This window comes from Zingiber officinale, chromosome 6A, assembly GCF_018446385.1.
Source record: "Zingiber officinale cultivar Zhangliang chromosome 6A, Zo_v1.1, whole genome shotgun sequence".
NCBI lineage: Eukaryota > Viridiplantae > Streptophyta > Magnoliopsida > Zingiberales > Zingiberaceae > Zingiber > Zingiber officinale.
Window position 1 is genome coordinate 108,345,784 of NC_055997.1, and position 27,620 is coordinate 108,373,403.

Genomic DNA, 27,620 nt, shown 5'->3' on the forward strand with positions numbered 1-27,620 from the left:
ATTAAATATTTTAAATAAATAAATAAAAGTAGTCAAGTTTTACTTTTTCCTCTAAGAAAATTTAAAATAAAAAATATTTCCTAATTCTTTCTTAGTTATTTTAGGAGGATGCTTAAAGATCATTTATATATACTTAGTTAATTTTAAACTTTACAATATTATTTGTTAAAGTATATAATTTATTTTGTATGAATTTATATTAACCTTGTCACCCTAATCATAATAATATGATAGTGGAAGCATCACATCAAAATTTAAAATTAAAAAAACTATTTTATTAAATTTTAATATATACTTTTTCACTATATAATATATTAATTTTTTTATAATTTACCCAATCTTTATTTTTTATTATTTTTTTCCATATATAATATCTATTTTGTTTATTAGTTAATCATTCACTTTAATTTTTTTCCTCTCCTAAATTAAATACTATTTTAATATTTAAAAATAAATATAGATATATTATTTATGAAATTTAAATTTTAAAAATAATTAGTGTAGATGTAATATTTTTTTTATATAAAAGATAATATTTAAGATAAAGTTTGTGTTAAAGAACCTGATGTAAATGTTCTAACGTAGCCTCAGTATTTAATTAGGATCCGGAAAAAGAACAGCCGCAGCCGGTTCGGTTCGACAATCGGCTGGGCCGGGTCCGAGCCTGGCATCATTGTTCAGGAAAGCATCGCAAGACGACCTGGCCCCTTTTTACTCTTTTTTACCAGCAAAGCTAGGGCTCGCGAGGTCTTCTTATTCGTCGCGATCGATCGATCGATCAATCGGTGATTAGATCACAGCCCCCGATTGAGCGGTAGCAAGCCACTTTCACCCCTGCGCAACAGCGAGGAGGAGTCAGGAGCTCTGATTCACCTTCCCGGCGGCGGCCGTCCCACGGGTCTGTTCAATTTCGTCTTTTTTTTTTTCTTCTCCGACCCTTCCGCCCATTCCGACGTGGATTACGTTTGGCGAAATCCTCATGGGTTTATTTCCCGTCGTTTCCAGTAATGGAAAGATAACTTTTTTATGATTATTGACAGGAGAGAAGTGAGAAGGGGTGGATGTTTTGTGGTTCTTTCGATGGATTTGAATGCGTCACCTTTGCCTGAAGAAGATGAGCAACCTTACGCGGAGAAGTTGGAGGGTGAGGTCATGCATGAAGAAATTATCGAGTCTGCGGTGGCCACAATGCGTCGGGTATGTACTGTTCGTCCTTCTGCACACTGCCGTCTTCTAACTGTCACCTTTGCGTAACTTCGTATCATGGTGGATTATCCTGTTAAGCACCATCGGTATTTTTTTATTTTATTTTTAATTTATTGCTTTAGTTCATCGTCTGAAACTGTTTAGCCCAAACTGTTGCTCTTCAAACATGCTTCTGCCCATTTTGGTTGAATATGATGTTAGAGTCAAGCTAGTTTCCTAGTTCCTTAAAATCATTAGGTATAGCTTGCCTTGCACTTTGTAAGGCCATCCTTTGAATGGGGTTTGGGTCTTTTAGAGAACAAATATTTTTTATGGAAAGTGTTTCATATTAGTTATATTGGTTGGCTTAAGATTTTTGACAGTTTTGTTTCAGAATTATATATGTAAATTATCTTTTATTATAGTTTAAAGCGCTGATTGAGTTTCTTGCTGATGAGTAGGAGCGTGAAGAAAGGCGTCAGAAGTTGAAAAGAGAAAACCATGATGATGGTCATCGATATTCCCAACAAGCGAGAAACAGTTACATGTCCCAGAGTAGAAATACTAGACATCATGGAAGAGTTAAGGAGCTCCCTCAAGGTATTTTCTTAATCATTTGCCTTGTACTTTGACACTCTTACTTCTGTTGTTTGAGCCCGTCATAAAGATGATCAATAAACATCATTTTTTTTTTTGTTGCAATCTCAATTTAGAGTTAATCAGAAACCATATTTTGGGATCATAGTGAATCATATACAACTAATTGGTAGTGCCTTGGTAGATTAATTATGCTTTCATTAAGTCTGCATCTGAAATATTAATAAATAGGAAAAACGGATTGAAAGTTAGCAACATTGCATTTTGGTTATGCCATTTCTACCTTGGAAAGCTATTGTGTCCACAGAGTTGAATCATAGATTGAGATTATTACAATCCAACAACCTATAACTGCAATAAATTTTGCAAATTATATTCAGAATTTATGGTTTATCATAGTCACTAAGTAAAATTTTTTACTTTTTTAAAATACTTTTTGAAGATTGGATATGGATTACATTTATGTCGGTTTTTTTTTAAAATACTTTTTGAAGATTGGATATTGAACATTTGCGGTTCCTTGACTTACCCAAAATCTCACTTCAATTTTCTTCTCACAACAGTAGAACATACCTCAACTTCATCCAACTCAATGTATCATGCATGACGTATCAACACAACTTGTCCATTTATAGTAGTTTATATTCAGTGAAATAGATAAAAGCACTGAATTGTCATTGAATCCAATTGCAACCACAAAACTACTATCTACTGATTCTGTACTACTTGCCTGATTTGGGCATCGGTTTGCATGATCCTATGATTGTGAAACATGATGATCCTAGCTACATTGGTTGTGGCACTGTTGTGACAAGTCTTAAAAGCTGAAAGTTTTGCTTTGAGCAGAGGAAAGGAGCTTCCAAGTCTTTTGCATAGCATAATGTTATACTTATGCCAACCATACTTTGTAGGCTATAGTGGTCAGCAGAATGTAAACAACCTCGGAGAATCAATTTAGTAAAGAAGCGGACGTTGATGAATGCAAAGTAATTAGGAGAGAGACAAGGATGTTACTATGCATGTTTTGTTGGGTACATCTTTGATGGATGATAAATAAATGAAGATGGTATCAATATGTTGTAAGATAATTTGTATAGTGCACAGTGTCATAATCCAAATTAATTAGATTCAAAGGTGTAGAGTGTGAAGGGAGTTCCATAAGGACTCAGATCTTATTTAGGACATCTTTCCTACAAGGGAAGAATACTGATGGAAACTAGGTGGTAGAAAGTGTCCCCATGACACCTTCTCTCCATTTCCTTTGGTGGTAAAAGGAGCGAAGGAAAAGACTAAGAAATTATATTTCTTCCATATGAATGGAGTGGAACACTCACTTTTGCAAGTAAAAATCTGATCTTAAAAAACATGCAAAAGTATCCTATCTTTTCAAATCTAATTTTGATTTATGATTTATTTTTGTAATATTTTTAACCAATAAAGTTTTAACATTTAAGTTCCCTTCCCACTTCCTATCCTTGCAAGGAAATGGTCGGATGAAAAACTCTACCTCTTTCCTCCCCTAAGAGGAAATCAAAACTTAAGGGAATATTCCTAGTGTTGTTCCTATGAGTTTCTCCCCTACTCTCATTCTTAGACTAGCTTGTTGCCTAACCAAAATAATTGGGGCATGCAGTTTGCTGCTGGCGGTTATTGTTCTTGTCATTTTCATCCTTGCACTATCTTAATTCTTAACTGTTCGGGTCTTCTTAATATGAAGAAGTGTGGATTTTACTATGATGATTTCTCAAGAATTTTTTCTTGGTTAAACACTCTAATGACTTCAATCTTCAAATATAGTCACTTGAATTTGATATGAACTATTAAGTTATGACCTACTTAAAGAGCCCATTTTAGTGGCATTATCTTGTGCTTATAGTGGCCTTTTACTTTCAACAACTTGTTAGTCGATACGATGATTAGGAGAAGAATTAGTATTTTGTATATATAAGAGACAAAATGGGTAGACGAGAAGACAAAGATGATAGAGAACTCGGGGTTTAAATTATGGTACACAAGAAAATGTAAAAAAATAAATAAATTGGATATTGTTGTAGATAGTTCGTTAAAGGACGAAGTTGTAGGAGTAATTAAAAAAGGGCTAGAATTATAACCCTTAAGATAATAATGACAAAAGAAACTATGAACATAATTAGTGTATATGTACTGCAAGTAAGATTAGATGAAACTACCAAATTAAGGTTTTTGAATGACTTAGATGAAATCTTACAAAACATTCCACCAAATGAAATGATTTTAATAGGAGTTGATCTAAATGGGCATGCCACAGTGAAAAATGAGGAATATGAGGGTACATTGGGGTTATGAGTTTGGAACGAGAAATGAGGAAGAGAAAACTATATTAGATTTTGCGATAACATATCTTTATATTAGCCAATACATTTTTTAAGAAAAGATAACACTTAGTCACGCTCAAAAGTGGGAATAATAAATCATAAATTGACTTTATTATGGTTAGGAAGAAGGATAGAAAGATCTGTAAAGATTACAAGATCATCCCTAGAGAAAACTTAACTACCCAACATAGGTTAGTAGTGTTGGATATATGCCTCAAACATAGTATCAATAGAAAGAAAATATATACGACTCCTAAAATTAAGTGGTGGAAGTTAAGGATGGGATGTAAAATATATTTAAGGAGAAGGTAGGAGTACAAGCATTAGGTGAAATACAGGAACTCTAATACGACATGAGATAAGATGATATTAAAGTTGAAAATAATAGCTAAGAGTGTATTTGGTAAGTCAAAGGGACATGCACCACTAAGTAAGTAATCTTGGTGGTGGAATGAGAAAGTACAAGAGAAAGTGAAGGAAAAAACGAATGACTTATAAGATTGTAAGAATGAGGAAAACTTAAAAAAATATACAATAATCCAGAAAGAAGCTAAGCAAGCAGTGCATGAAGCAAAGACTGAAATTTTTGAACGATTATATAAAAAATTAGATTAAAAAAGGGAAAGAGATATTTATAGAATAACTAAAGTGAGAGAAATGAAGACAATAGATCTTATCCAAATAAAATGTATTAAAGATAAATGTAATAAGGTACTAGTAAATGCTGGAGAAATAAAAGAGTAGTGGAAGAGGTGTTTTCATCAACTTTTTAATGAAGGTTTAAGTAATCAACTTAACTTATATAATTTAAGTAGGTCAAATGAACATAGAAATTTAAATTTTTATAGTAGAATTCAAACTTCAGAAGTAGAACAAGTTTTAAATAGGAAGCACAATGGAAAAGTTGTTGGATCAGATGATATTCCGATAGAGGTATGAAAGTGCATGGGGAAACAACGTATTGAATGACTTACAAAATTATTAATATGATATTGAAAAAGAAAAAAATGCTTGATCAATGGAGGATAAGTACTTTAGTTCCTTTATATAAGAATAAGAGATCAGAGAGACGTATAAAATTGCGCAAGCTATAAGGTATTAATCTAATGAGTCATACCATGAAATTTTGGGAAAAATAATATAAAAAATATTAAGTAAGGAGATCACAGCGACCGAAAATTAATTTGGGTTCCAAGCTCATGCTTGGAAGGTCGATAATAGAAGCTATACATCTTCTTAGACAATTAATTGAAAAATATCGGGAGTAAAAACAAGATCTACATATGATATTTATGGATTTAGAAAAAGCTTATGATAGAGTTCTAAGAGAAATTATATGGAGAATTCTTGAAAAGAGAGGTGTTAGCATAACATACATTGAACTAATTAAGCATATGTAGAATAACTGAAGCATGTCCAATAAAGATAGGGTTACATCAAGGATCAGTTCTAAATCCCTATCTTTTTACATTAATTATGGACAAACTCACTATACATTCAAGACAATGTCGTGGCGCATCTTGTTTGTAGATGATATTGTTTTGGTAGATGAGACATGTGAAAGAGTAAATGCTAAACTAGAATCTTGGCGGGAAACATTAGAAAGGAAAGGTTTTAGGTTTAGTAGAATAAAGACAGAATATATGAAATTTAAGTTTAGCAATATTAGACGTAATGAGACAATTGTTAAGATAAGAGATGAGCCTGAAATTGAGAATTTTAAATTTTTAGGATCATTTTTTCAAAACGATGGAGCGATTGAGAGAGATGTCTTACATAAAATACAAGCAGAATAATTGAAATGGAGGAGAGCATCGGGTGTTTTATGTGACCATAAAACACCTCTAAAATTTAAAAGAAAGTTCTTCAAAATCGCAGTTAGATCTGTTATGTTATATGGAGCTGAATGTTGGGCTATGACTCGAGCACATGAGGAGAAGATGAGAGTTGCAGAGATGAGTATGTTAAGATGAATGTATGGACATGCGAAGATGGACATAATAAAAAATGAGAGCATTGGAAAGAAAGTCGGAGTTGCATCTATTGAGAGAAAACTTCGAGAGACACGTTTAAGATGGTATGAGCATGTACTTAGACGACTAATAAACGCTCCAGTTAGGCAATGTGAAACTACGACAAATACGCATATCAAACGAGGAAGAGAAAGACCCAAAAAGACTTAGTTAGCAACAATAAAATAAGATAAAATTTATTTAAGTATAGATGATATAGTAGGAGATAGAGCTCAATTGTATACAATGATCCATATAGCCGATCCCACCTAGTGGGATAAGGTTTGGTTGTTGTTGTTGTTTTTGTTTCTTTGTTCTTCCATAGTTCTAAAAATAGGTGAAGCTAATAGTAAGTCTAAGGATATGTCAGAAGGATTAAATTCAGTGATAGTGCAGGAACTGGATGGTTACATAAACCTTCTGTCTTGATGCTACTTTTGTTGGGCATAACTTATTATCCTAGTCACTTTAACCGTTACATTTATAATATTACTGAAATTGATGCAAGAAACGTTTACTTTCTGTCTTTTTTTCTGGAAGTTTCAGATTTGAGGAAAATGAAGTTCGGTATTATTATGATAATCTGATTATGTCACTTATCGGAGACATAACAGAAATTAATGTAGTTGTAAGTTTACAGATTTTATGGGTTGCTAAATTGTGGATTTTAAATTTGAAGGATTAGTCAAGATTTTTTTTCTTCAACATCCACTGCTGGTATTGTTTTCCCTAGAAAGTATTCAGTAATGGAATATGATTTTCCTAAAATTCTACTAAATTGTGATGTGTTAATATTGCTCTTCTTCATTTTTGTTATCAGGTTGGATAGACTGTCCTTCATTTGGTCAGAACATCGGCCTCATAATTCCTTCCAAAGTTCCTCTAGATGAGACGTTTAATGAAAGTGTGCCACCTGGAAAAAGATATTCTTCAAAACAAGTTATTAATAAACTAAGAAGTCAAGGACGCGAAGTGAGTTGTATGCTTTGTTGACAATGTCTGTTTATGATTTCCTTGCTTGTTTCATGGGAGTTATGATCATTTACAAAAGATTGCTTCCTCTATCATTAAAATATAAATTATGTTTTACTTAACAAATCAATTTTTGTCCTTTTGTACTATAAAAAATCTTCCAGTCTGTTTCTGAATCTTATTGTGTCTGACAATATTAGATTTTATTCTACGTCATTGTAATAGTTAATATATTCAGTTCATTGTGTAAAGATCCTATATTAGTTTGTTTATAGTTATCCATGAAGTGGAGATAGAATCAAGATGAACACTTAACTGTAACTTGCTATGCATATTCAAATAAAACCTTGAAACAAACTACTTTTGCTAGGTCATATTACCTCCATGCTTTCATTCTCACCCATGTAGTTCTCATTGCCAAGGATTATTCTATTGTCTAAAACGATTGCCAACTAATACCAAAATGATCATTTCCCTAGGAAAAAGAATGAGATTACGATCAATGAAACTAGGTGTTCAATTATTCTGCCTTAGAGAGGATAACTAGGGTCTGCATAGTTCAAAGACAGAGTCAATTAATTAAATTAGATATGTCATTGCGCATATAAAAAAACCAGTCCCATAACCATGACTCATAGGCTTACAGTTACTCATTTATTCATGTCATAATTTGGACTTTTATGTTCTACTAATCTTGTTGCCCATCAACTTTTCTATTCCTCTCTGATACAATACTGGAGAGTTAATAACCTTTCTGACCTGTTCTTTAAGGGTGTTAGGTGTTTAGGATCCACAGAATTCCAGTAACTCATGTGGTGAATGCTTGGTATCCTAATAAATTAAGCTATTAAGTTTAGCTGGTTGGCTACTTATCATTATTCTAATTTCTTATCTGAAACTATGGCTGTAGTTCTGCTATGTTCAACACGTTCTTTTATGCTTGTCATGATTAGAACTTGTGGAAAATAATACTGTTCTCAGATTTACAATATATTTTTAATCATACAATTATAAAACACTATTTATAAAATTGCATAAAGAGATAAAATGCTAATTTTGTTAAGAAAATGGAGATCAATTCAAAAATATATGCACTATGTCATAATGACTATTCGATGTACTATGTCCTAATATTCTTGCTCATATTAGGTTGGGCCCTAACACCCTTATGAAACTAAAGATACCATAGCATCTGAAGTTTCTGCTAGTGAGAGGTGGATGAGCAGATGGTAAATGAAGCATATGGGTGGATGTGTTAGACTAAGCAAATGAAACATTGATATAGATGATGCAGATGATTAGAAGTGTTATTTGAGATAAAAAGAATTAATAATCTTTATTGAAGAGTGAGACATATTTATATAGAAACTAGGAATCTATCTTAGGAAACTATAATTAAGCTAATTGTCAATTAGCTAATTGATAGATATATTAACTAATATTGTCCTTCAAGTCGGAGCATAGATATTAATTATACCTAACTTGTTACAAGGATAATCAACCCGAACTCTATTTAAAACTTTTGTGAAGATGTCCCCTAGTTGTTCTCCTGTCTTCACATATCCTGTAGAAATCAATCTTTGTTGAATTGTCTTATGAACAAAATAACAATCAATTTCAATGCGTTTAGTTTGCTCATAAAACACAGGATTCGATGCAATATGAAGAGCAGTTTGGTTATCACATCACAATTTTGCTAGCACTGAAATTTTAAGTCCTACCTTAGTCAAGAGTTGATATATCCACGTTATCTCACCCACAGACTGTGCCATAGCCTTATATTCTGACTTTGCACTAGATTATGACTTAACGTTTTTGCTTTTTACTTTTCTATGAGACTAAATTTTCTCCCTCAAAGATATAATAACTTGAAGTAGATCTTCTATCCATTTTGGAATCTGCCCAATTTGCATATGAAAAACATTTAATATGAGCGTGTCCATGAATTGTATATACGATATCTTGTCCGGGTGCACCTCCATATAATACAAAATTTGCTCTAACGTTAGATGCCATAACTTGGCTGATAACACTAACCGAATATGTAGCATCTGGACGAGTAAGGTAATTCAACTTCCCAGCCAATCTTCGATATCTCTTAGGAGGTTCAAATAGTTCCCCATCTCCTATGAGATGCATGTTTTGAGTCATTGGAGCACTATCTGCCCCCAAATTTTCCAAACCAAACACGAGAACTTTGTATCAAACCATACAAAGATTTTCGAAGACGACAAACTTGTCTTGACTTTCCCTAGCAACAAAACCAAGGGTTGTTCTGTATACACCTCCTCCTGAAGATCCACGAAGGAAAATATCTTGATATCAAGTTGATGTAAAGGTCAATGTTGAGTAGTAGCCATTGAAATAAACAATCGAACATGTCAACTTTGCAGTAAGAGAAAAAATGTTGTAATAATCCACACCATAAGTCTGAGCATCGCCTTAGCGACAAGATGGGCTTTTAATCTAACAATTGACCCTTCCGGATTGACTTTAACTATGAATACTTATTTGCATCCAATAGCCCGGTTCCTTAAAGGTAGATTGACCAAGATCTAAGTGTCATTATCATTTAAAACATTCATCTCCTCTATCATTGCATCTTTCCGACCAGGATGAGATATGACCTCACAAACACTTTTAGGAATAGAGATAGAGGCAAGTGAAGCAATAAAAGAACAAGAAGAAGACGACAAGCCGTTATACGAAATAAAAGAAGTAGGCTAAGTGCACTGCGTTTACCTTTGCGTAACACAATAGGAAGACCATCGCTCAGGATTGGATTTGATGACGAAGTAGTAGGTGTAGGATATGAATCAAGAGGTTGACATCTGGAGTAGACTTGAATAATAGGAAACTTGACATGAGCCGATTCCGGGACGGGTGCGGAGGATGTGATAGAATGCACCAACAAATCATATTCCTCCTTTTGATGAGTTGGAATAGGTGAGGACGAGAAATAAGATGTGTCTTCCATGAAGGTAACATCAATTGGGACAAGATATTTGTTAATACTAGACAATAACACCTATAACCTTTCTGAAGATGAGAAGAACCAAGGAAGATACACTTCAAAGACTTGGGATCTAATTTAGTGACATGTGGACGAACATCCCGAATAAAACAAGTGTTACAAAATATCCTAGGGTTAACACGAAATGACTTATTTGGAAAAAGAATTTTGTAAGGGATCTCACCATGAAGAACAGAGGATGACATGCGATTAACTATGTTGCATGGATACGAGTACGGGTATCATATCATACACGATATGGATACGGAGATATGGAACATTTTGAAAATATAAGACACGATACAACAATTATTTAAAATGGCAGCCCGGTGCACAAAGCTCCTGTCACGTGGGTTCCGGCGAAGGATCCATTGTACGCATCCTTACCTGTTTTTTGCAAGAGGATGTTTTCAGACAACAATTATTAAAAAATATAAAAAAATTATATATATATATATATATTATAAAATAGAAAACCATATTACATCGATCATAATATCCATTACAAATAAAAAGTAAACATAATAAAATATAAAACACCAAATCTATTTTAAAAAAGTAAAAAAAAATAAATCAAACATTCATATCGGTCTTATCACCAACACCGTCTTCGTCAGTAAATAAGACTAATTCCCATTCAGGCTCATCAAGAGACAAATTGACAATTTCAATGATGGCAACACCCTCTATGTCCATGGAATCAAATCCATCTACTCCAGCATCCCATATTTTACTTTTTCCTTGACTCCTAGATAAAAGATGAAGATTACCGTGAACATACACCAAATCTTCTACTCTTTGTAGTGTTATCTTGTTCCTCTTCAATGAGTGTATAAAACTGTAGGTGCTTCAATTTCTCTCACAAGAAGAAGAAGATGGTTATCCAAGTAGCTTTAAAGCTAAAATTTGAAGAGTTGGTGCAAAAGCACATGGATAACCCACCACGTAGTTGGAGACATCAAACCTCGATCACACATTGCATCATTATCAGAAAAATCATCAATGGCAGCTGAAAAAGAGGCAAATTCATTGACACTTCTTCGTTCGGATGAATTGGAGTAATATCTTTCAATGCACTTTTTCCTTTCCCTTGTAACTTCGATGTCTCTATGAGGAGGAAGATGATTGGGAGATTCTTGGAGCCACTCATGGCTATAATACCTATATTAAAAGATTGCTAGTTTAACATCATTCATGAACTAGTATTTTTAATTTGATAAAACTTAAAAAGTTACATTTTTTAGAGCTTTACCTTGGATTTAAAGAATGCGCCAAACAATGTAGAGCTGTATTGCTTTTATTCCATAGCTCCACTAGAATATTATGAATAATCTCATAGAACTTTGAATCTCCACTATGAGTCTCTTTTGAGATAGCAACTCTCATTTCATCCCACCACTTACTAAATGAAGACAAGGTTGATTAGTGTCTGCTTTTCTTAGCATCTCATAAATCGAACTTGTGAAAGCAAGTATATAATCAATCTTTTCCCAAAATTGATCATTCAATATCTTGTACTTCACTACTCTAGCCTTCACTACATCATCCTCCTTGTACAGATCCCAAACCTTGTCTTCATCTAGTCTATGAGTGATGGAATGAAATGAGAGTTGCTATCTCAAAGGGGACTCATAGTGGAGATTTAAAGTTTTATGAGGTTGTTCATAATATTCTGGTGGAGCGATGGCATAAAAGCAATACACCTCTGCATTGTTTGGCGCATTCTTTGAATCCAAGGTAAAACTCTAAATTTTTTTAACTTTCTAAGTTTTAGCAAATTAGAAATATTAGTTCATGAATGATTTTAAACTAACAATCTTTTTATATAGGTATTATAGAAACATGAGTGACTCCAAGAATCTCCCAATCATCTTCCTCCTTATAGGGACATTGAAGTTTCAAGGGAAAGGAAAAAGTGCATTGAAAGATATTACTCCAATTCATCCGAACGAAGAAGTGTCAATGAGGAGTTTGCCTCTTTTTCAGCTGGCATTGATGATTTTTCTGATAATGATGTAACATGTGCTCGAGGTTTGATGTCTCCAATAAGTGGTGGGTTATCCATGGTGCTTTTGCACCAACTCTTCAAAGTTTAGCCTTAAAGCTACTTGGACAACTATCTTCTTCTTCTTGTTCTGAGAGAAATTGGAGCACCTAGAGTTTTATACACTCATTGAAGAGGAACAAGATAACACCACGAAGAGCAGAAGATTTGGTGTATGTTCACTATAATCTTCGTCTTTTATCTAGGAGTCCACATTGTAGTGAAGGAGAAAGTAAAATGTTGGAGCAGATGGATTTGGTTCCATAGACATGTCCGATACAATACTCGTACCAGTATCCATGCAACAGTGTCAAACCCACGAACACAAGATGTAGACCCATCAACTAAAGTAACAGTATGAGTATTAGCATTGTAATAAAAGTAGAAAAGAGATGTCATATGATCCGTGACACCGGAATTAATAACCTATTTAGAGGATGAGGAAAGAAGACATGTATCTTGTTTACCTGAATTAGCAATAGCAGTGATATAGAGAGATGAAGATTCGAGTGATTCCTTATATTTTGAGAACTTGGTAAATTCATCTGCAGAGATAAAGACTGATTTATCAGAGACATCATTAGTGGATGCAATATGTGCCAAGTGTTTTTGCTGATTTGTTTACTAAAACTTCTACACTCAAAACATCGTATGACCGATAGTAGTTGCACATAATACCATCCAAATTCGGCGTTTGAGTTTCAAAGGCTTGTGAGCCACCTTCTTTATTTCCACTGTGACTAGTTGATCGTTCGGGCACATAATTAGTATTATGACTCACCAAAGCACCACTAAGCGGAACAAGTGCAGTACTTTATGTACGAAGAACATAACTAAATACATCTCGTAAAAAAGAGACCTTCGAACTAGAGGGAACTTGTGACGTAGGAGACTCAAAGTCAGGAGATAGGCCAACGAGGAAGCTCATGATAGTCATTTGCGATGGTGGCAAGGATCACTGGTAGCCGAGATTGGGCGACACCAGTAATGCTTATGATGATGCGTATTGGTCGCTGGGATAGGGCTGATGCGGCGGCTACTCGGCGGTAGAAATCTGAGATTACGATGTTGTGGAAGGATAGTCGGTGTTTTGTGCGGTGCTGGGTCAGCACAGGAGCAGCCCCGTGCGTTGTGCGTCGAGGAAGGGGAGGCACAACAGCGACCGATGCGTCGATGAGCAGTATTGCGCGGACAGAGGAGGGAAGGAATGAGTGCTGGTGAGGAGGTCATGGCCGGCAGGTGGAGGCGCTTGCGCGTGGGCGACGGTGAGGCAGTGATGCACTATGGAGATGAAAGTACGTGAGAGGTAGACGAGGCAGAAATGGAACCCTAATTTTGAATTCCTAATTTCGAAGTGGCTCTGATATCATATTTTTTGAGATAAAAAAATTGATAATCTTTATTGAAGAGTGATGCATATTTATATACAAACTATGAATCTATCTTAGGTAACTATAATTAGACTAATTGACAATTAATATATACAAATATTATGGTAACTAATATATACACATAATAAGAAGAAATAAATCAATCAGCATATGGACATTGTTTATGTAGTGCTTCCATTCATGAATAGGGTCAGACTCTGTAATAACATAGATTGATGGAGCAGAGACGGTGAATAATAGAAAGGTGGAGAGGATTAGAAGCAGTTGCACTCTTTGAAGTTGGCAAAGAGGATTAGCAGTGACATTAATATGGACCAGAGTGGATGGATAGTAGCAAGAGCAAAGAGGGCTCATGGTAGGATGAGAAGGATATAGTCAGAGAAGAGTATATTTGCAAATCTTCTGTTGGGTTGCAAATCTAGAACTAGGGTAATTCAGTGACAATAAGAAACACAAATTTAGCTATAGAGAAACAACATGTTTGCAGACTAGAGACTAGAAGAGCAGATATTCTAGGCCCGACGATAAGATTTGATGTAGATAAATGTCCTTCTGAATGAGGATTGAGAAAAAATGTTGAAAGAAAACAGTCTCTGATACCTTCCTAAATTTATTTGGCCAATCATTTTCCCCCAAAGCTTGAACTTTTATGACCAATCTGTAGATTTATGTTTGAAGCTTAAACTATATTTTAACATAAGTAATGATAACATTTGATCAATTTCTCATATTATGCTCACAATCTACTTAACTGGGTCCTTAGTCTAACTTAGGTTTTAGAACGTTCTAGTTGTTCTTTCTGTAGTAGTCGAACTTGGCAAACCCCAATACAGATTGATCAATTGGATTGAGATAGACAAGAGCCAATCTGATTCTAATCAATATCTCAAACATGTGCCTGAAGATGGCCTGAAAATTGACCTTCAATTAGAAATCATAAAGATCTCGATGAATATTGAATGCGAGTGAGAATTGGAAGGAATTGACAACTTTCAAAATAGGCTGATTTCTCAACGATCTTATGACAAGAATAAGAAAAAGGAGAATAAATCTTGAGGTTAGAAGAGGAGGCGGAGAATCTCAACCTCAATGCACTGCTGTTGGTTGAAGGATTCCATTTCAAGGAGATTCTCTTTGCTACACCCCTTGTTGAAGATGTTGAATTACTTTGACATATGGGGTGGGATAAAAAGGCGTGCCTCGGAAGAATTATAGCTTTGAGAGGAGGAAGGCTTCATATCTTGTGATTCCATGAGGCTTCATTTGAGAATTCATGAGAAGGATATGTGAGTTATCAACCTAATAATTATTGTATTGCTAATTAAAGGGTATAGGATTTGAATAGGTATAATTCTATTAGGTTTTTATTGTTTGATAGTTAAGATTAATTATACTAGGTATAAGATTTGAACGTGTGAGTAATTAAAATGACTGTGTTAGGTAATGAACATTACATACCAACTATTAACTAACATGTAAGAAACCAATAATCATGTTTTATTTATAATACCAATAATAACGGAAATTGTTAAATTATTTACTTGATTAATATTTTGAAATAATATTATCATTGAATATATAGTATTCAATTAATATAAATAATAATAAAATATATATTCAATTTGTATTAATATTATAATAATGAAATCAACCGCACTATTTGCTTTGTTAGCATTATTAATAATAATATCTTTCAAATATCAAATAATTGGATGATTATATTATTAAATAATATTTGACATTATGTATCTATGTGAATTAGTTTTTTATTAGTGATATCTTATTTTATCTAATATTATTAGCAATAATAATTTAAAAATATTTCTGTGATTATAAAAGAAATGATACTTGACATATCATATAATCTAAAATTTGTGAATCATACTTATGTAATATGAAAGCATATCTGCTAATATAATAATGATATACATACTAATAGGCTTGTTAATCCAATTCTAAAAAAGTTCGAAACAAAATTAAATATCATACTAATACATTTTAACCTGATACTATTATAAGCATATGATATTCATTAATCTGAAAATAATTATAGAATGATTATCAAGTAGTCATACCAATATATTATTTTAATCAATTTAATACGCTCATTCTGTATTTTTTCAATTTTTTTTAACTGATTCTACTGATTTGATATGGTTGATATCTCTCACATACACATCTTATTTTTTTGGACCAGTGGGTACTAATATCGATTTTGACAACCATGCTTCTTGGACATCAAAGATAATAACCCGTGTAGTTCCATGCTCCAAAGCTAGTGTGATCATTATCCGCATTGAATATCTATGGAATAGCTGAAATCCCACCAATCTATACATTTATATTCATATATTAAACTATATATAAAGATTAGTAAAGATAATGTTTGATCAATTTATCATATTATGCTCATGATTTGCTTAACTGGTCCCGTAGTCTAACTCAGGTTTTAGAAGATTCTAATTGTTCTTTTTGTAGTAGTCAAACTTGGCAAACCCCAATATGGATTGATCAAATTGGATTGAGATAGACGAGATTCTAGTTATGTCTCAAACATGTCTGATGATGGCCTGAAAATTGGCATTCAGTTAGGATCTTGAATCTTGATGAATATGGAATGAATCAAGTAAGAATCGGGATGATCTGACAATTTTTGACTTTACAAATAATCATGTTAGTTATTCATAGGCCATCCGTCTACGCCAACAGATAGAAAACCTCTTAGTATTGTGTGTATTCAAGATATTCTTTACTGCTTTGGGGTCAAAATTTTAACTAGAAAGTTTTTACGAGTTACTGGATACATTCAACAGATGTTTCATCAATTTTTAGTCCGGGGCCAGCTCCTTGTCTTCACATGTACTATGTTTTATTGAACTGTTTTAGCATTTTGTTTGCCTCCTTTCTAATTTCCTTGTCTAGTCCCTAAGGCAAATTATATTTAATTATTTATGGCACTTTTCATCAGCTTGGATTGGTAATTGATTTGACAAACACAAGACGCTACTATTCACCATTTGAATGGACCAAGTTGGGCATTAAGCATGCCAAGGTAAGGAACTTATTTTCCATTTCCCAACTGGTTATATGGAGCTGCTTATAAAACCTTTTCCTAATACAGATTCCATGTAAAGGGCGTGACTCTGTGCCGGATAATGAATCTGTAAATATGTTTGTTCACGAGGTTAGTGCTAACCCATTTGCTGTTTGATATTCTACCCTTATCTGGATAATATTGTTTAAAGCATGATATCATGCTAATATGATTCAATCTTTCTCCATGATTCTTTATGTTCTTTCTCCACAGGGAAGTGATTGTATTATAGGTTGTCATAATTGGGAGTTCTAATGGTTCGTGTTTATCTTTCTATTTGTCAGTTTTCATGTAGGATTGATTACTTCTATATAAAACAAGCTAACTATCAACAATTTAGTTTCTGTGAAACTATGCAAGTTTTTGAATTAATGTTTATGCTTCTATGAGCATCAGCACCCACAAAATAAGTTGTTAATTTGCTGCACACATCTTCCCACCATTTAGTTTTATGTATGAATATTTCCCGGTCACTCCAAGTGTAATTATGTCGCTTATATTTTTAGTAGATTTTCTTTCTCTACTACATCCCATCACACCTCTGGTTTCAGTTGGCGCCCTTGTGTTAGCGAAAGCACATGGGTATCTATTGCCAATCATGTCTTTTCTGTGCCTATAACATATTTATTTGCTTATTTTAACTTCCTTAGCAACTGCATGTCCTTCTCATTAGTTGTTATCTCTGCTATGCTAACTTTAACTCTGCCATGTTTAAATGTCAAACCCCACAAACATGACATACCTACAACTGTCTTATGGGAACTTTCTTTTAGCTTAAAGGTAAAAATATTAATATGGTCTGGTCACATGACACAGCCAGCAGAAAGTTAAGCCAGTTTTCAGTTTGGTGTAACATGCTGACACATTTTTGACCTGTACATCAAACAACAATACGGATGGGTAGAGCCATTTTACTCATTTATGGCCTTCTTATCAATATAAATATTTTATACATATACATGAATACTTATATTTAAATGTCCTCCTAAAATTACTTTATTCAATTTGACATCAGGTATTACAATTTCTGTTCCGCCACAGACACTCGAAGAGGTATATTCTTGTTCATTGCACTCATGGCCACAACCGGACTGGTTTCATGATTATCCATTTCCTCATGCGGACTCAACGAATTCACGTTGCTGAAGTAGGTGATATTGCTACTTTCCTACCTAAAACATTGAATATGATTTGCCCTCTAAAGCCTTTGATCACTGTTTCCTATTTATTAAACAGGCATTGCAAATATTTTCTCATGCACGCCCACCGGGAATATATAAGCAGGAGTATATTGAAGCACTTTATAAGTTTTATCATGAAAGTCCAGAGAACGTTTTTTGTCCTCCTACTCCAGAGTGGAAAAGGTCATCTGATCTTGACCTGAATGGTGAAGCTGTGCAGGACGATGATGATGAAGATGGTGATACTGGAATTGGATTGTCTGTATGTGTTTCGTGCTGTATAAATTCTTTGTCCTTTTTGTTTCTTTTCTTACAATGCTTTTAACTTTAAGTTCATATAAAGTAATACTGGTGATATATCTATTAGGAGTTTTGTGAAATAATATACGAGATTATTTAGGTGGATATTTGTCTGTAGCACATAATGTTTTGCATTAATCATATTGTTTAATGGAGGCATTGGCCATCATATTGAAGTCACATGCCCAATTAATAAAATTGGAACCTGCGCGTGCATATTAGCGACATTGTTAGCCATCAATTAACTGTTTTTTGCATCACATGGAAATCATATGCACAGTTAGAAAAAATAATAGCCTTTTCTGATTGACTCCAAATTATTTTTTCTCTGTCGAAGAGTTTTTCTATCTATAGACTTTGACTATTACATGATTATTGTTTTACTTTGATGGAAAATAGGCTGGATGGAAGAAAATGATGCAAAAATACTAAAATAAAATTTTGTTTCTGTTGGTTGAAAATAGACTGAAAGTAGCAGATCATAAACATTCCAACTTTTCCTTGGTTTGTTTTCTTCCTAGTATGGTCAGGAATGGAACGAATGTTTCCTAGTAAAAAGTTACCCTGTATACCACTATCTTATAAACCTCCTGTCCCACTTAAGGCAACTGCAAATATATGATGCCTACAATCACACTACCAATTTTTCTCTAGTGACCCCCAAAATCTAGGGTCTACAACAATACAAACTCACATCCACACAAGCATGATAACACAAAGCCAAGGTTAGTATTGCTGTTTTATCGAATATGAATTTCCATCCTTCTCAAATGACAAAAGGAACACCCCAAAATAAATTTTCGTCCTCCTGAGTCAACAAACCAAGAAAATAAATTATCATCTTCCCACCCTATTTTTTGTCCTCATAAATAAATACGACCTTGTATCACTTGGATATTTTCTTTATAAGAAGCTGTTCATTTTTATTATTCTTTGGCTTGTTTTGAAACATGGTAAATCTACTGTCTTACTGATCCTTTATTGACTTGGGAAGTGCTGGAGTTTACACTTGCTTTCTTTTTCAGGCGGATATGGATAATAAAGTCTTAACAAATGATGATGTTCTAGGCGATGCAATTCCTTTTGACCAGCAAGATACCATGCGCCATCTTTGTTACCAATTCCTTGACTTAATTCCACCAACGGTATTAATGTTTTTTCGCATAGCTTGTAAAGCAATTGCCACTTCTTTTGGTTATGTGCATTGGAAGGTCACAAGATGATATTGCATAAGCAAGATGAAGTACCTGTAATCACATTTGAATTTTAGATCATGAGGTTCTCTATGTTGTTGTTTCTAGAAACTTTGCAAATTATGATTCAACTTCTTCTTTGCTTTCTTACTTTTCTTTCCTGGTCTCTCTCTCTCTCTCTCTCTCACTTTTCTAAACTTTATTTCTCAAGTTATGTAAATGTAACTAGGCTATCTTCTGTTTCATCCTGTGCCTTTTCTTTAGTTTGAAACTGATTCTTTCTCATTTATAATTAGAGCTTACGTAATTCAGTTTTAAATCGCTATAATATGCAACAAATTGTTAAAACTTTATTTTCATGATATGATTTTGCCATCTTATTAATAATTTACTTGAAGCTGACCTCACCTAGTGGAGTAGTGGGATAAGGCTTTGGTGTTATTGTATTAATAATTTACTTGATCATATACTTTATTTTTCTGTATTATCTCTTATTATTTCTGGGATTTCATCCTTGGTTTGTAGGGAAGAGCAAATCTTCAATTTCCTGGCTCACATCCTGTTTCTCTCAACAGGTCAGTGTTTATTTTGGACTTTTGTACTTAACATGCTAAACCTGACTTGAAGAGATGGGTAGTAATTAATGGGAGGAGTAGCACATTGTTTTTGTCAGTCTAGTGTGAACATTAGAGGTGTATAAAACTGATAATTTGTAGGTTCTCTGCAGTAGTTTTTTGGCTGTGTGTTCTGATTGTTTCATGTTCAAGATTTTGCTTTCTGCTATAGACAGTATCCTACATGTGGTTATTCCTTCTTTACTTTATTACGCTTGATGGAATTTAGGTCCCAATCTGGAATAAGCCAGACATGTATCCTTGTGTGAATCATATGGCTTACAGTGATTTGACCATGTGACATGATTATACAAGTTTTTAAAGTGCACAAATTGGATGTTAAAAGAAGTTGTTTACTACAAAGTGCACTGGTGATGCCCCTCTTTTAGTTTTCTACTTTGCGAGTTTATTTCTCCTGTAAAACAGACTTATTTAAATGTCATTCTTTGGAGCGAGCTAGTATGACCAATAAGAAGAAATTGGCATGGTGTTGGCTTCACTTTTTTGATGTAGATTTTTAACTGTATTGTTAATGACATGATGTGGAAATAATTTATTCATCACACAAAACAATTATGTGTCGACACAGGCAAGGGTATGCTAGCGTTCAATTGTTGATGAGTTCCCAAATCTTTTGAACTTTCAGAAGCTTAGTTAGTGGAGCTCCACATCTCTCTCTCTCTCTCTCTCTCTCTCCCCCCTAGTTTACAAATATAAAGGGGGGCCTGACACAACGGTAAAGTTATTGTTGTGTGACCTAGTGGTCATGAATTCGAATCTTGGAAACAACCTCTTGCAAAGCAGGCTAAGGTTGCATACAATAGACCCTTCGCCGGGACCCCGCATTTGCGGGAGCTTTGTGCACCGGTGGCCTTTTTTTCTATTTTACAAATATCCATATATATGGTAGAAGAAATTAATCTGATTCTCACTCTATATTTCATGAAGGGATAATCTGCAACTACTAAGACAAAGATACTACTATGCTACATGGAAGGCTGATGGAACACGCTACATGATGTTTATTACTAGTACTGGATGCTACCTAATTGATAGAAATTTTTGTTTTCGGAGAGTTCAAATGAGGTTTCCCCTGAAGAATGCTGCTGAGGTACACCTGTTGTAATTTATTATGCCACATTCTGTAGCTTTATACCTTACCTAATCTGTTTGTTTATGCATGATCAATCTTTTTTGATGAAAGGGTTTCCACAATGACACGCTCATTGATGGGGAAATGATTATTGACGAAATTCCAGATGTGGGACGGAAGAGAAGATATTTAGCTTATGATTTAGTTGCACTGAATCATTGCTCTGTTATGAAGGTATTGTAACTTTCCTTGTGCCCCTCATCCTCTCTTTCCCTGAACATCGTGATGTTAGGCAATCTTATTCTATCATGCTCTCATTCTAGTGTATATTCATGCTGGTCAATGTTTATTTGTAAACAATTGATGTGAGACATTATATGTTAAATGTAAATATGCCATTAACTTGTGCTAACTTAAGTAGGTTTATTTTCTCTTGATATCTTAAAACCATGAATTAGTTTTTTTAAGTTATAATCATCTTTAACATGTCTATCATTATTGTCTAGCACTCTTAATTGTATTTTCTAATACTTTATTAGTTATAATTTTAAGTACAAAATATTTTTATAATTGCAGGAACAGCTAAATTTACAAAATTGATCTGTTAATAACAATTTAGTGAATGTGAATGGCTATCAGCCAATCTGGGAATAATGATAAAACGAGATGAGAGTGGGGGTGCATTGGGTATAGATAAGTTGTGAATGTTATATCCCAATTTTATTTGAGAAGGGATGCCATAATTCATTATCAAAGAAAAGGTAATTAGGAACAATAAAATTTGAGATGGGGTACAAAATATAATTCACTCGAACACTCAGATAGCTAGTTGTAAATATTGAATATCACCTTCGAGTAAATCTGCATGATCTAACTCAGCCAAGAAAATAATTAAAAATTTTGAAACAGCAAATAAGAATAATAATTAATACAACGAACCTAAAATATGTTTCACATGGTTTGAAGACATTGTTAGCTCTTACAAATTTGTTAGTATATTATAAGTTCCTAAAGCTTTCACCTTGTTAGTTTTTCTTTTATGCAACTGAATGACACCCAGCTTTAATTTTACACTGAGAGTTACGAGCTAATAAATAAACTTAATAAGCTACTATTCTTACCATTTGCTCAAGTATTTTGGGCAAGTGGATGAACCTACCAAATTAATGGGTTAATTTCCTTATCTAATAAGAGGGTCAAGACACCCACTCAGATTCTGACTGTAATGCGCTGAGTGAGCCCCTTCTCATGGATGCATTAACTACACTGATGGTGTGACAGTTTCATAGATGCACATCTCTTGTTGGTCAAAGGGTTGTGTTGTGGAGAAGCTAGATATCACTTATAAGTTATAACACATCCATGCACCCTGTTTACATGATAAAGAGCATCACGTACTTGATTAGAATAATAAAGAATTAGAATTTGTTTATTAATAATGAAATGGATTATGCATTAATCCATTATGACAAGAAAAGTTCTGAATTAATTATGTTAAAAATACTGTAAGTGCTATAATTATAAAAGTAAAAGTAAAGGAAGGAACAAGAAATAACAATGTTGTAGAATAGTAGATGCAATAGTATATCAAATGAGATGAGTCAATGCCTCTATTTACCTGACTCATCTGAAAATAGGTATGAAAATAGCAATTATATGTAACACTAGTAAAGGAGCCTCCTAGGAAACCCAAAGATAATAAAAGCAAAATAATCAAGAACGAACCAATCATGCAATTCTTTCATGAAGTTTAATGTTAATCACAATCGCTGTAAATGTATTCGAGCATTCATGTTAACTACACATTTATGCTAACAGATCAACTAATTCTATTATATATATATATATATATATTCATTTTTTGAATTTTTTAACTGATTCCGATCCTCCAATTTTATGTAGTCAATACCTAAACCTTTGAACTGATTGATGTTATACAAATTCTGCCAACTATGATATCCTACATTTTAAATGTCTTTAACTTTGCATTTATTTCTTTACTTCTTCTATTCCCTTGATGTTCTAATCCAATATTGTCATCTCTTTTGACTTCCACTAGCCTTTTTGCCATATGTGGATACTGTTAAAGTTGTTATTGGTATTTCTCTTTTGTAGTAGTTTTCCATATTTTCATGGGCGAATTTTATCATGTTACTTTTTGGGTGTAGTTGCCATTTTCTGAGAGGTGGAAACTACTAGAGGAAGAAGTAATTCGACCAAGGAATTATGACAGAAAACAATTAGAGTTCGAGGGCAAGGGCCATCCCATTTATAGATATGACATGGAGCCATTTTCAGTAAGTAACTCTAAAGATATGTGCCTTAGTTATTTGCTGACATGCAACAGATACTATTGATCGTTGAATTGAACAGGTTCGCAGGAAGGATTTTTGGTTTTTGTCGACTGTTACTAAGCTTTTGAAGGAGTTCATTCCTAGGCTTTCACATGAAGCCGATGGTCTCATTTTTCAGGTACTATATCATCTTTAGTAGTATAAAATTCTGATCAATGTTAACAAAGGTTATTTCATTCAAGTTTAAATTTTAAAAAAGGTTGATTTAACTGGTTTAGAAAATTTGTTTCCTGGTGCAAAGATTATATACCATGTAGACACTACTTTATCAACAACAAATAATTTCAAAGTTGTTTGATCTTCTCTACTTCAATTGCGCATGAATGTATCAACTACTTCCGTTGTTCCCCAACTTAGGGATGGCTACATCAAGCTTATCCCACCACACCTTTGAACTTTATCTTATAGTTAGTAATATTTGTGTGCATTTATATCTTCTTTAATTACGTTTAAGTTGAGATCTTATTGGTTTTCCCTTTATCCCACAATGCACAAATTTTAACTAGTATATTGCTACTTCCTGTGATGATAATTCTAATTAGAATTGTACTTTCCATCTCCCTTTTTTGTTTGTTGAGAAAATTGTAGGAATCTCTGAAGTTATCATTTTAGTTGATTGTAACTAGCATTAATCTATCTCTTTCTTGACTTCCAGGGATGGGATGATCCATATATACCACGTACACACGAGGGTCTCCTGAAGTGGAAATATCCAGAAATGAATTCTGTTGACTTTCTCTTTGAGGTTTTTTTATTTGCCTATCTTTCATTTTCCATATTTCCTTGTTATATCGATCAACTTCGATCATCTGTTCATGCTCTTGTTTGGTTGTCTTTCCTTATTTGCAGATTGGAAGTGAGAATCACCAATTGCTATTCCTTTATGAAAGAGGAAAAAAGAAACTCATGGATGGGGCTCGGGTTTCATTTTCAGGTGAATGCTTGTTCCAATTATATCTATCATTTCAATTTAAGAGAACATTTAGCAGCATGTCCTGACTCTTAAGTCTGACTTGTTTTTCACCGTCACCTTTTTTGTTCCTTGGTACATGATACGTTCTGTTTTGTAGCTTAGAGAATGCGATTTTAGATTTTGAGCGGAATCTATTTGGTGCGTAAGCTTTTTTTGCTGTGGTGCTGTTTTTCTTGTGGAAGAACAATCTTACTGGGATTCTAAGCAGACACACTCGCTTGGAGATAAATATAATGTGTCAATCATTAGTATCCTGATGACTTTGTGCAGAGAAAGATGGGCATTTAAAAAATTAGATAATGTATCTTCTTAAAGATCTAGAAAACCTTTTTAATGATGAGTTATTTACCGTTCTAGAGGTGCTTCCAAGGCATACCATGTGAGAGATGAAGTGAAAACCATTTGACAATTCAATACATGAACATATTTGGAGTTTTGATTTTGTACATCCATGAACAAGCTCTATTTTGTCTTCAAGCCAAATTTGTCCCAACCATAAAAGTTTGGTTATATAAACATTAGTTGAAGTTCTATACAAGGGTGCACCACTAGTAACATCTTTTAAATACCTTTTTACTAAATTTAACTAAAGTTAGTTTGCAGTTTCCCTCAATTCCTTCCATGCTCTAGTAGCTTCAATCTAATATTTGCTGTTGAACATGATATCATCTCAACCTTTATTCAATCTATTGGAGCTACACCTAATTAGTTTTCAATATGAACAAACTCTCTATATAGGATGTAAATAATTAGAGAGTATCAGCGACAGCAAATTGTTCATTAGTTTATCCAGGGGATTTTAGTTTTCCCCTTTCTCCATTTTGCCTTCTACTGCTGCTGGCCCTTCTCAACATAGGTTAGAAGTGGAACAAGGTATTTGCAGGAAACTCAGCATTCTTCCTCTATGTTGGACCCTCTTAGTAGTTGGTTGTGGACAACATCTAAAACTAGCACTATAACATCTCGGTATTAAACTAAAATAACTTGTACATTAAGGACGCAACTGCAGGGAGCCAAAGCAGAGGTCGCAATAGACATTGAACTCATTCCATATTGGATAGCCCCAATCTGTCAGCTTCTAGTTCCAAGAACCAAATTTGAGCATCTCAGTCAAGATGGCATTACAAGGCTGAGTTGCTAAACTTCAAATGAGAAGAATTAAAGCCTTGTGCAACCTGTGGCCTTGCTCAAGAGAGGGAGCAATGCAGGTGATGTGTCCGCAGGAAATTGTTCAATAGGACGAATGAGGCTATGAAATTGCCATTCAATGGTTCTCTAGTGTGGACTTTCACCATTTATGGTGCCAATCGCTGTTCTAAATTTGGTGAACTTACCAAACTTTCTGAGCATGGCTCTCTGACTATTTTGACTCTCCAAAAGCAGGTATCAAGAAGTTGAAGGGTTCAGTAGTAGTTGCGTCAAATGTTACAGGTTGAAATCCAAACTCACTGAAAGGAGGGTCTTATGGTAGCCACTGAAATGCCAAGATTACACTAACATCATCGTGAGCCAGTTGCAGCAGCAATCTTCCCACACATCCAGAGGAGTGAGGATGCCAACTCTTTGTTAAACACTGGAACCCATTCACAGCAGCAGTCTTTGGTAGGGGTGAATGTTGTTTTGTGATTTCATAGAGGTGCCATATCATATACCAGGGCATGTGCAAGAAAGGGTGGGAAACAACAAACGGCAATTTCGGTCCAAGCTTGGATAAGTTATTTATAGTTTCATTTCAATTATTTGTCTATGTTTAACATTCCATCGTGGGACCTGCTGCAATGAGTTAGCCATGGATGCCATCTCAAACTGCTAGAGAGAGGGGTTGTATGTTGTTCTATCCTAATCCCATTGCCTGAAAGAAAAATACAATGGCAGTTTCCTTAAAATGAGGCCTGAGAAACATTGGAAACTTCTAAGGTGATACATTGTTAGGATAATGACTTATTTATTGATTGAATAGGAAGTTAAGCAAACTTGTAGATTGGATAGAAAGTAAATTCTTTCTTGTGCTATTTATTATTGCAGAAAAGGGAAGAAGTCCCACAATTTATTGCTCGTTGTAGAATGATCCTTACTCGTCTTGTTTTTCATTGAATAACATTATTTCAGTATGCTTATTTTATACTTGTAAATATCATCTTTGTTGAGAACCATTCCTAAAACTTGTACACAGGTGTGGAGGATATCCCCAGCCTGTCAGGCAAGATTATTGAGTGCTCTTGGGATTCAGAAGAAGGCTGTTGGTCATGCATGCGCATAAGAACAGATAAATCTACACCAAATGATATTAACACATACAGAAAGGCAAGCTTGGCTAGTCCTCAAAGTAGAAGTAACAAAACTATTGGGTTGAAAAATACTTTGTATATCTAGTGAATCCTAGCGCCTTTTCTGTTCCAACCTTTGTTTGTTCATCTGATGCGACTTCCATTTCTGTCAATGCGACAGGTCATGCGCAGCATTAAAGATAACATCACAGAAGAAGTTCTGCTGAATGAAATTGCCGAAATTGTGCTCCTCCCGATGTATTCAGACAGGATACAACGAGCGCAGCAGCTTCAGCACAGGCAAAGGTGAGAGGGCTATGTGTGGAGTGGTCGTTGTGATTGGAGATCATTAGGAAATGACTCAGGCCTCTAATCCTGCTATGCTTGCCTTTCAAAGGTCTTAAATCAGAAGCTCCTTTCCGGTTACCCTAGAAGGCCCGGAGTAAGTCAGCAAATTTACCTTGGTTTCATGATTGGCTTGCCGATTGCTCGCCCGTGTAACTAGTAGTTAGTAGTAGAGCTCTCTGGGGTCGAGCAGTTTGGCTATTGCAGACAGCTCAAACCCTAGCCAGCGATCATTGTATATACACTATTTTATGTAAAGTAATCATTTTTCTTGTATTGTTTTAGTGCCAAAGGAGAAAATTTAGGAGTCCATTAGAAGAGGAGAGGAAGAAGCATCCAATAGTGCCTATGCATTTTATTTATTCTATTCTAAATCCAATAGTGCCTATCAAACCTTTTTGCATAACCTTCATATGCCTCTGTCATGGTTTTGCAGGATTTGTCAATTAATTTTTCAGAATGATCTATTAAAGTGGCGGAAATGAAAACTACAAGACTAGAGTTATTCCGTGTTGACGTGCATCTAATATTTTAGCACTTGTGAATAATGTTAGTAAATAATTATTGGAAGAATTTATTTATTAATTTATATAAAAATTAATTACTTAATATATTTTGTATTTTTTATTTTAAATTTA

At 34.2% G+C, this 27,620-nt stretch overlaps 1 protein-coding gene across 1 annotated transcript; it reads left to right on the forward strand.

The window, feature by feature from the left end:
* The first annotated feature begins 706 nt into the window (after positions 1–706).
* LOC121997344 (mRNA-capping enzyme-like) lies at positions 707–27,294 on the forward strand. Its single transcript, XM_042551698.1, has 19 exons — positions 707–898; positions 1,041–1,197; positions 1,647–1,785; positions 6,969–7,120; positions 16,537–16,620; positions 16,690–16,752; positions 17,678–17,809; positions 17,899–18,105; positions 19,169–19,288; positions 19,862–19,911; positions 20,899–21,061; positions 21,155–21,277; positions 23,212–23,340; positions 23,417–23,515; positions 24,053–24,142; positions 24,247–24,331; positions 26,544–26,674; positions 26,819–26,943; positions 27,035–27,294. Exons 2-19 carry the CDS (start codon positions 1,081–1,083, stop codon positions 27,039–27,041), a joined length of 2,016 nt encoding a protein of 671 aa, XP_042407632.1. The 5' UTR covers positions 707–898; positions 1,041–1,080; the 3' UTR covers positions 27,042–27,294.
* The last annotated feature ends 326 nt before the right edge of the window (positions 27,295–27,620 follow it).

Excerpts from the sequence above, each read along its gene's own strand:
- LOC121997344 (XM_042551698.1), top strand. The coding sequence starts at position 1,081 with ATGGATTTGAATGCGTCACCTTTGCCTGAAGAAGATGAGCAACCTTAC. Across the intron at positions 16,753-17,677 it reads TAAATATGTTTGTTCACGAG|GTATTACAATTTCTGTTCCG; the intron begins GTTAGTGCTAAC and ends ATTTGACATCAG. Across the intron at positions 24,332-26,543 it reads GGCTCGGGTTTCATTTTCAG|GTGTGGAGGATATCCCCAGC; the intron begins GTGAATGCTTGT and ends ACTTGTACACAG.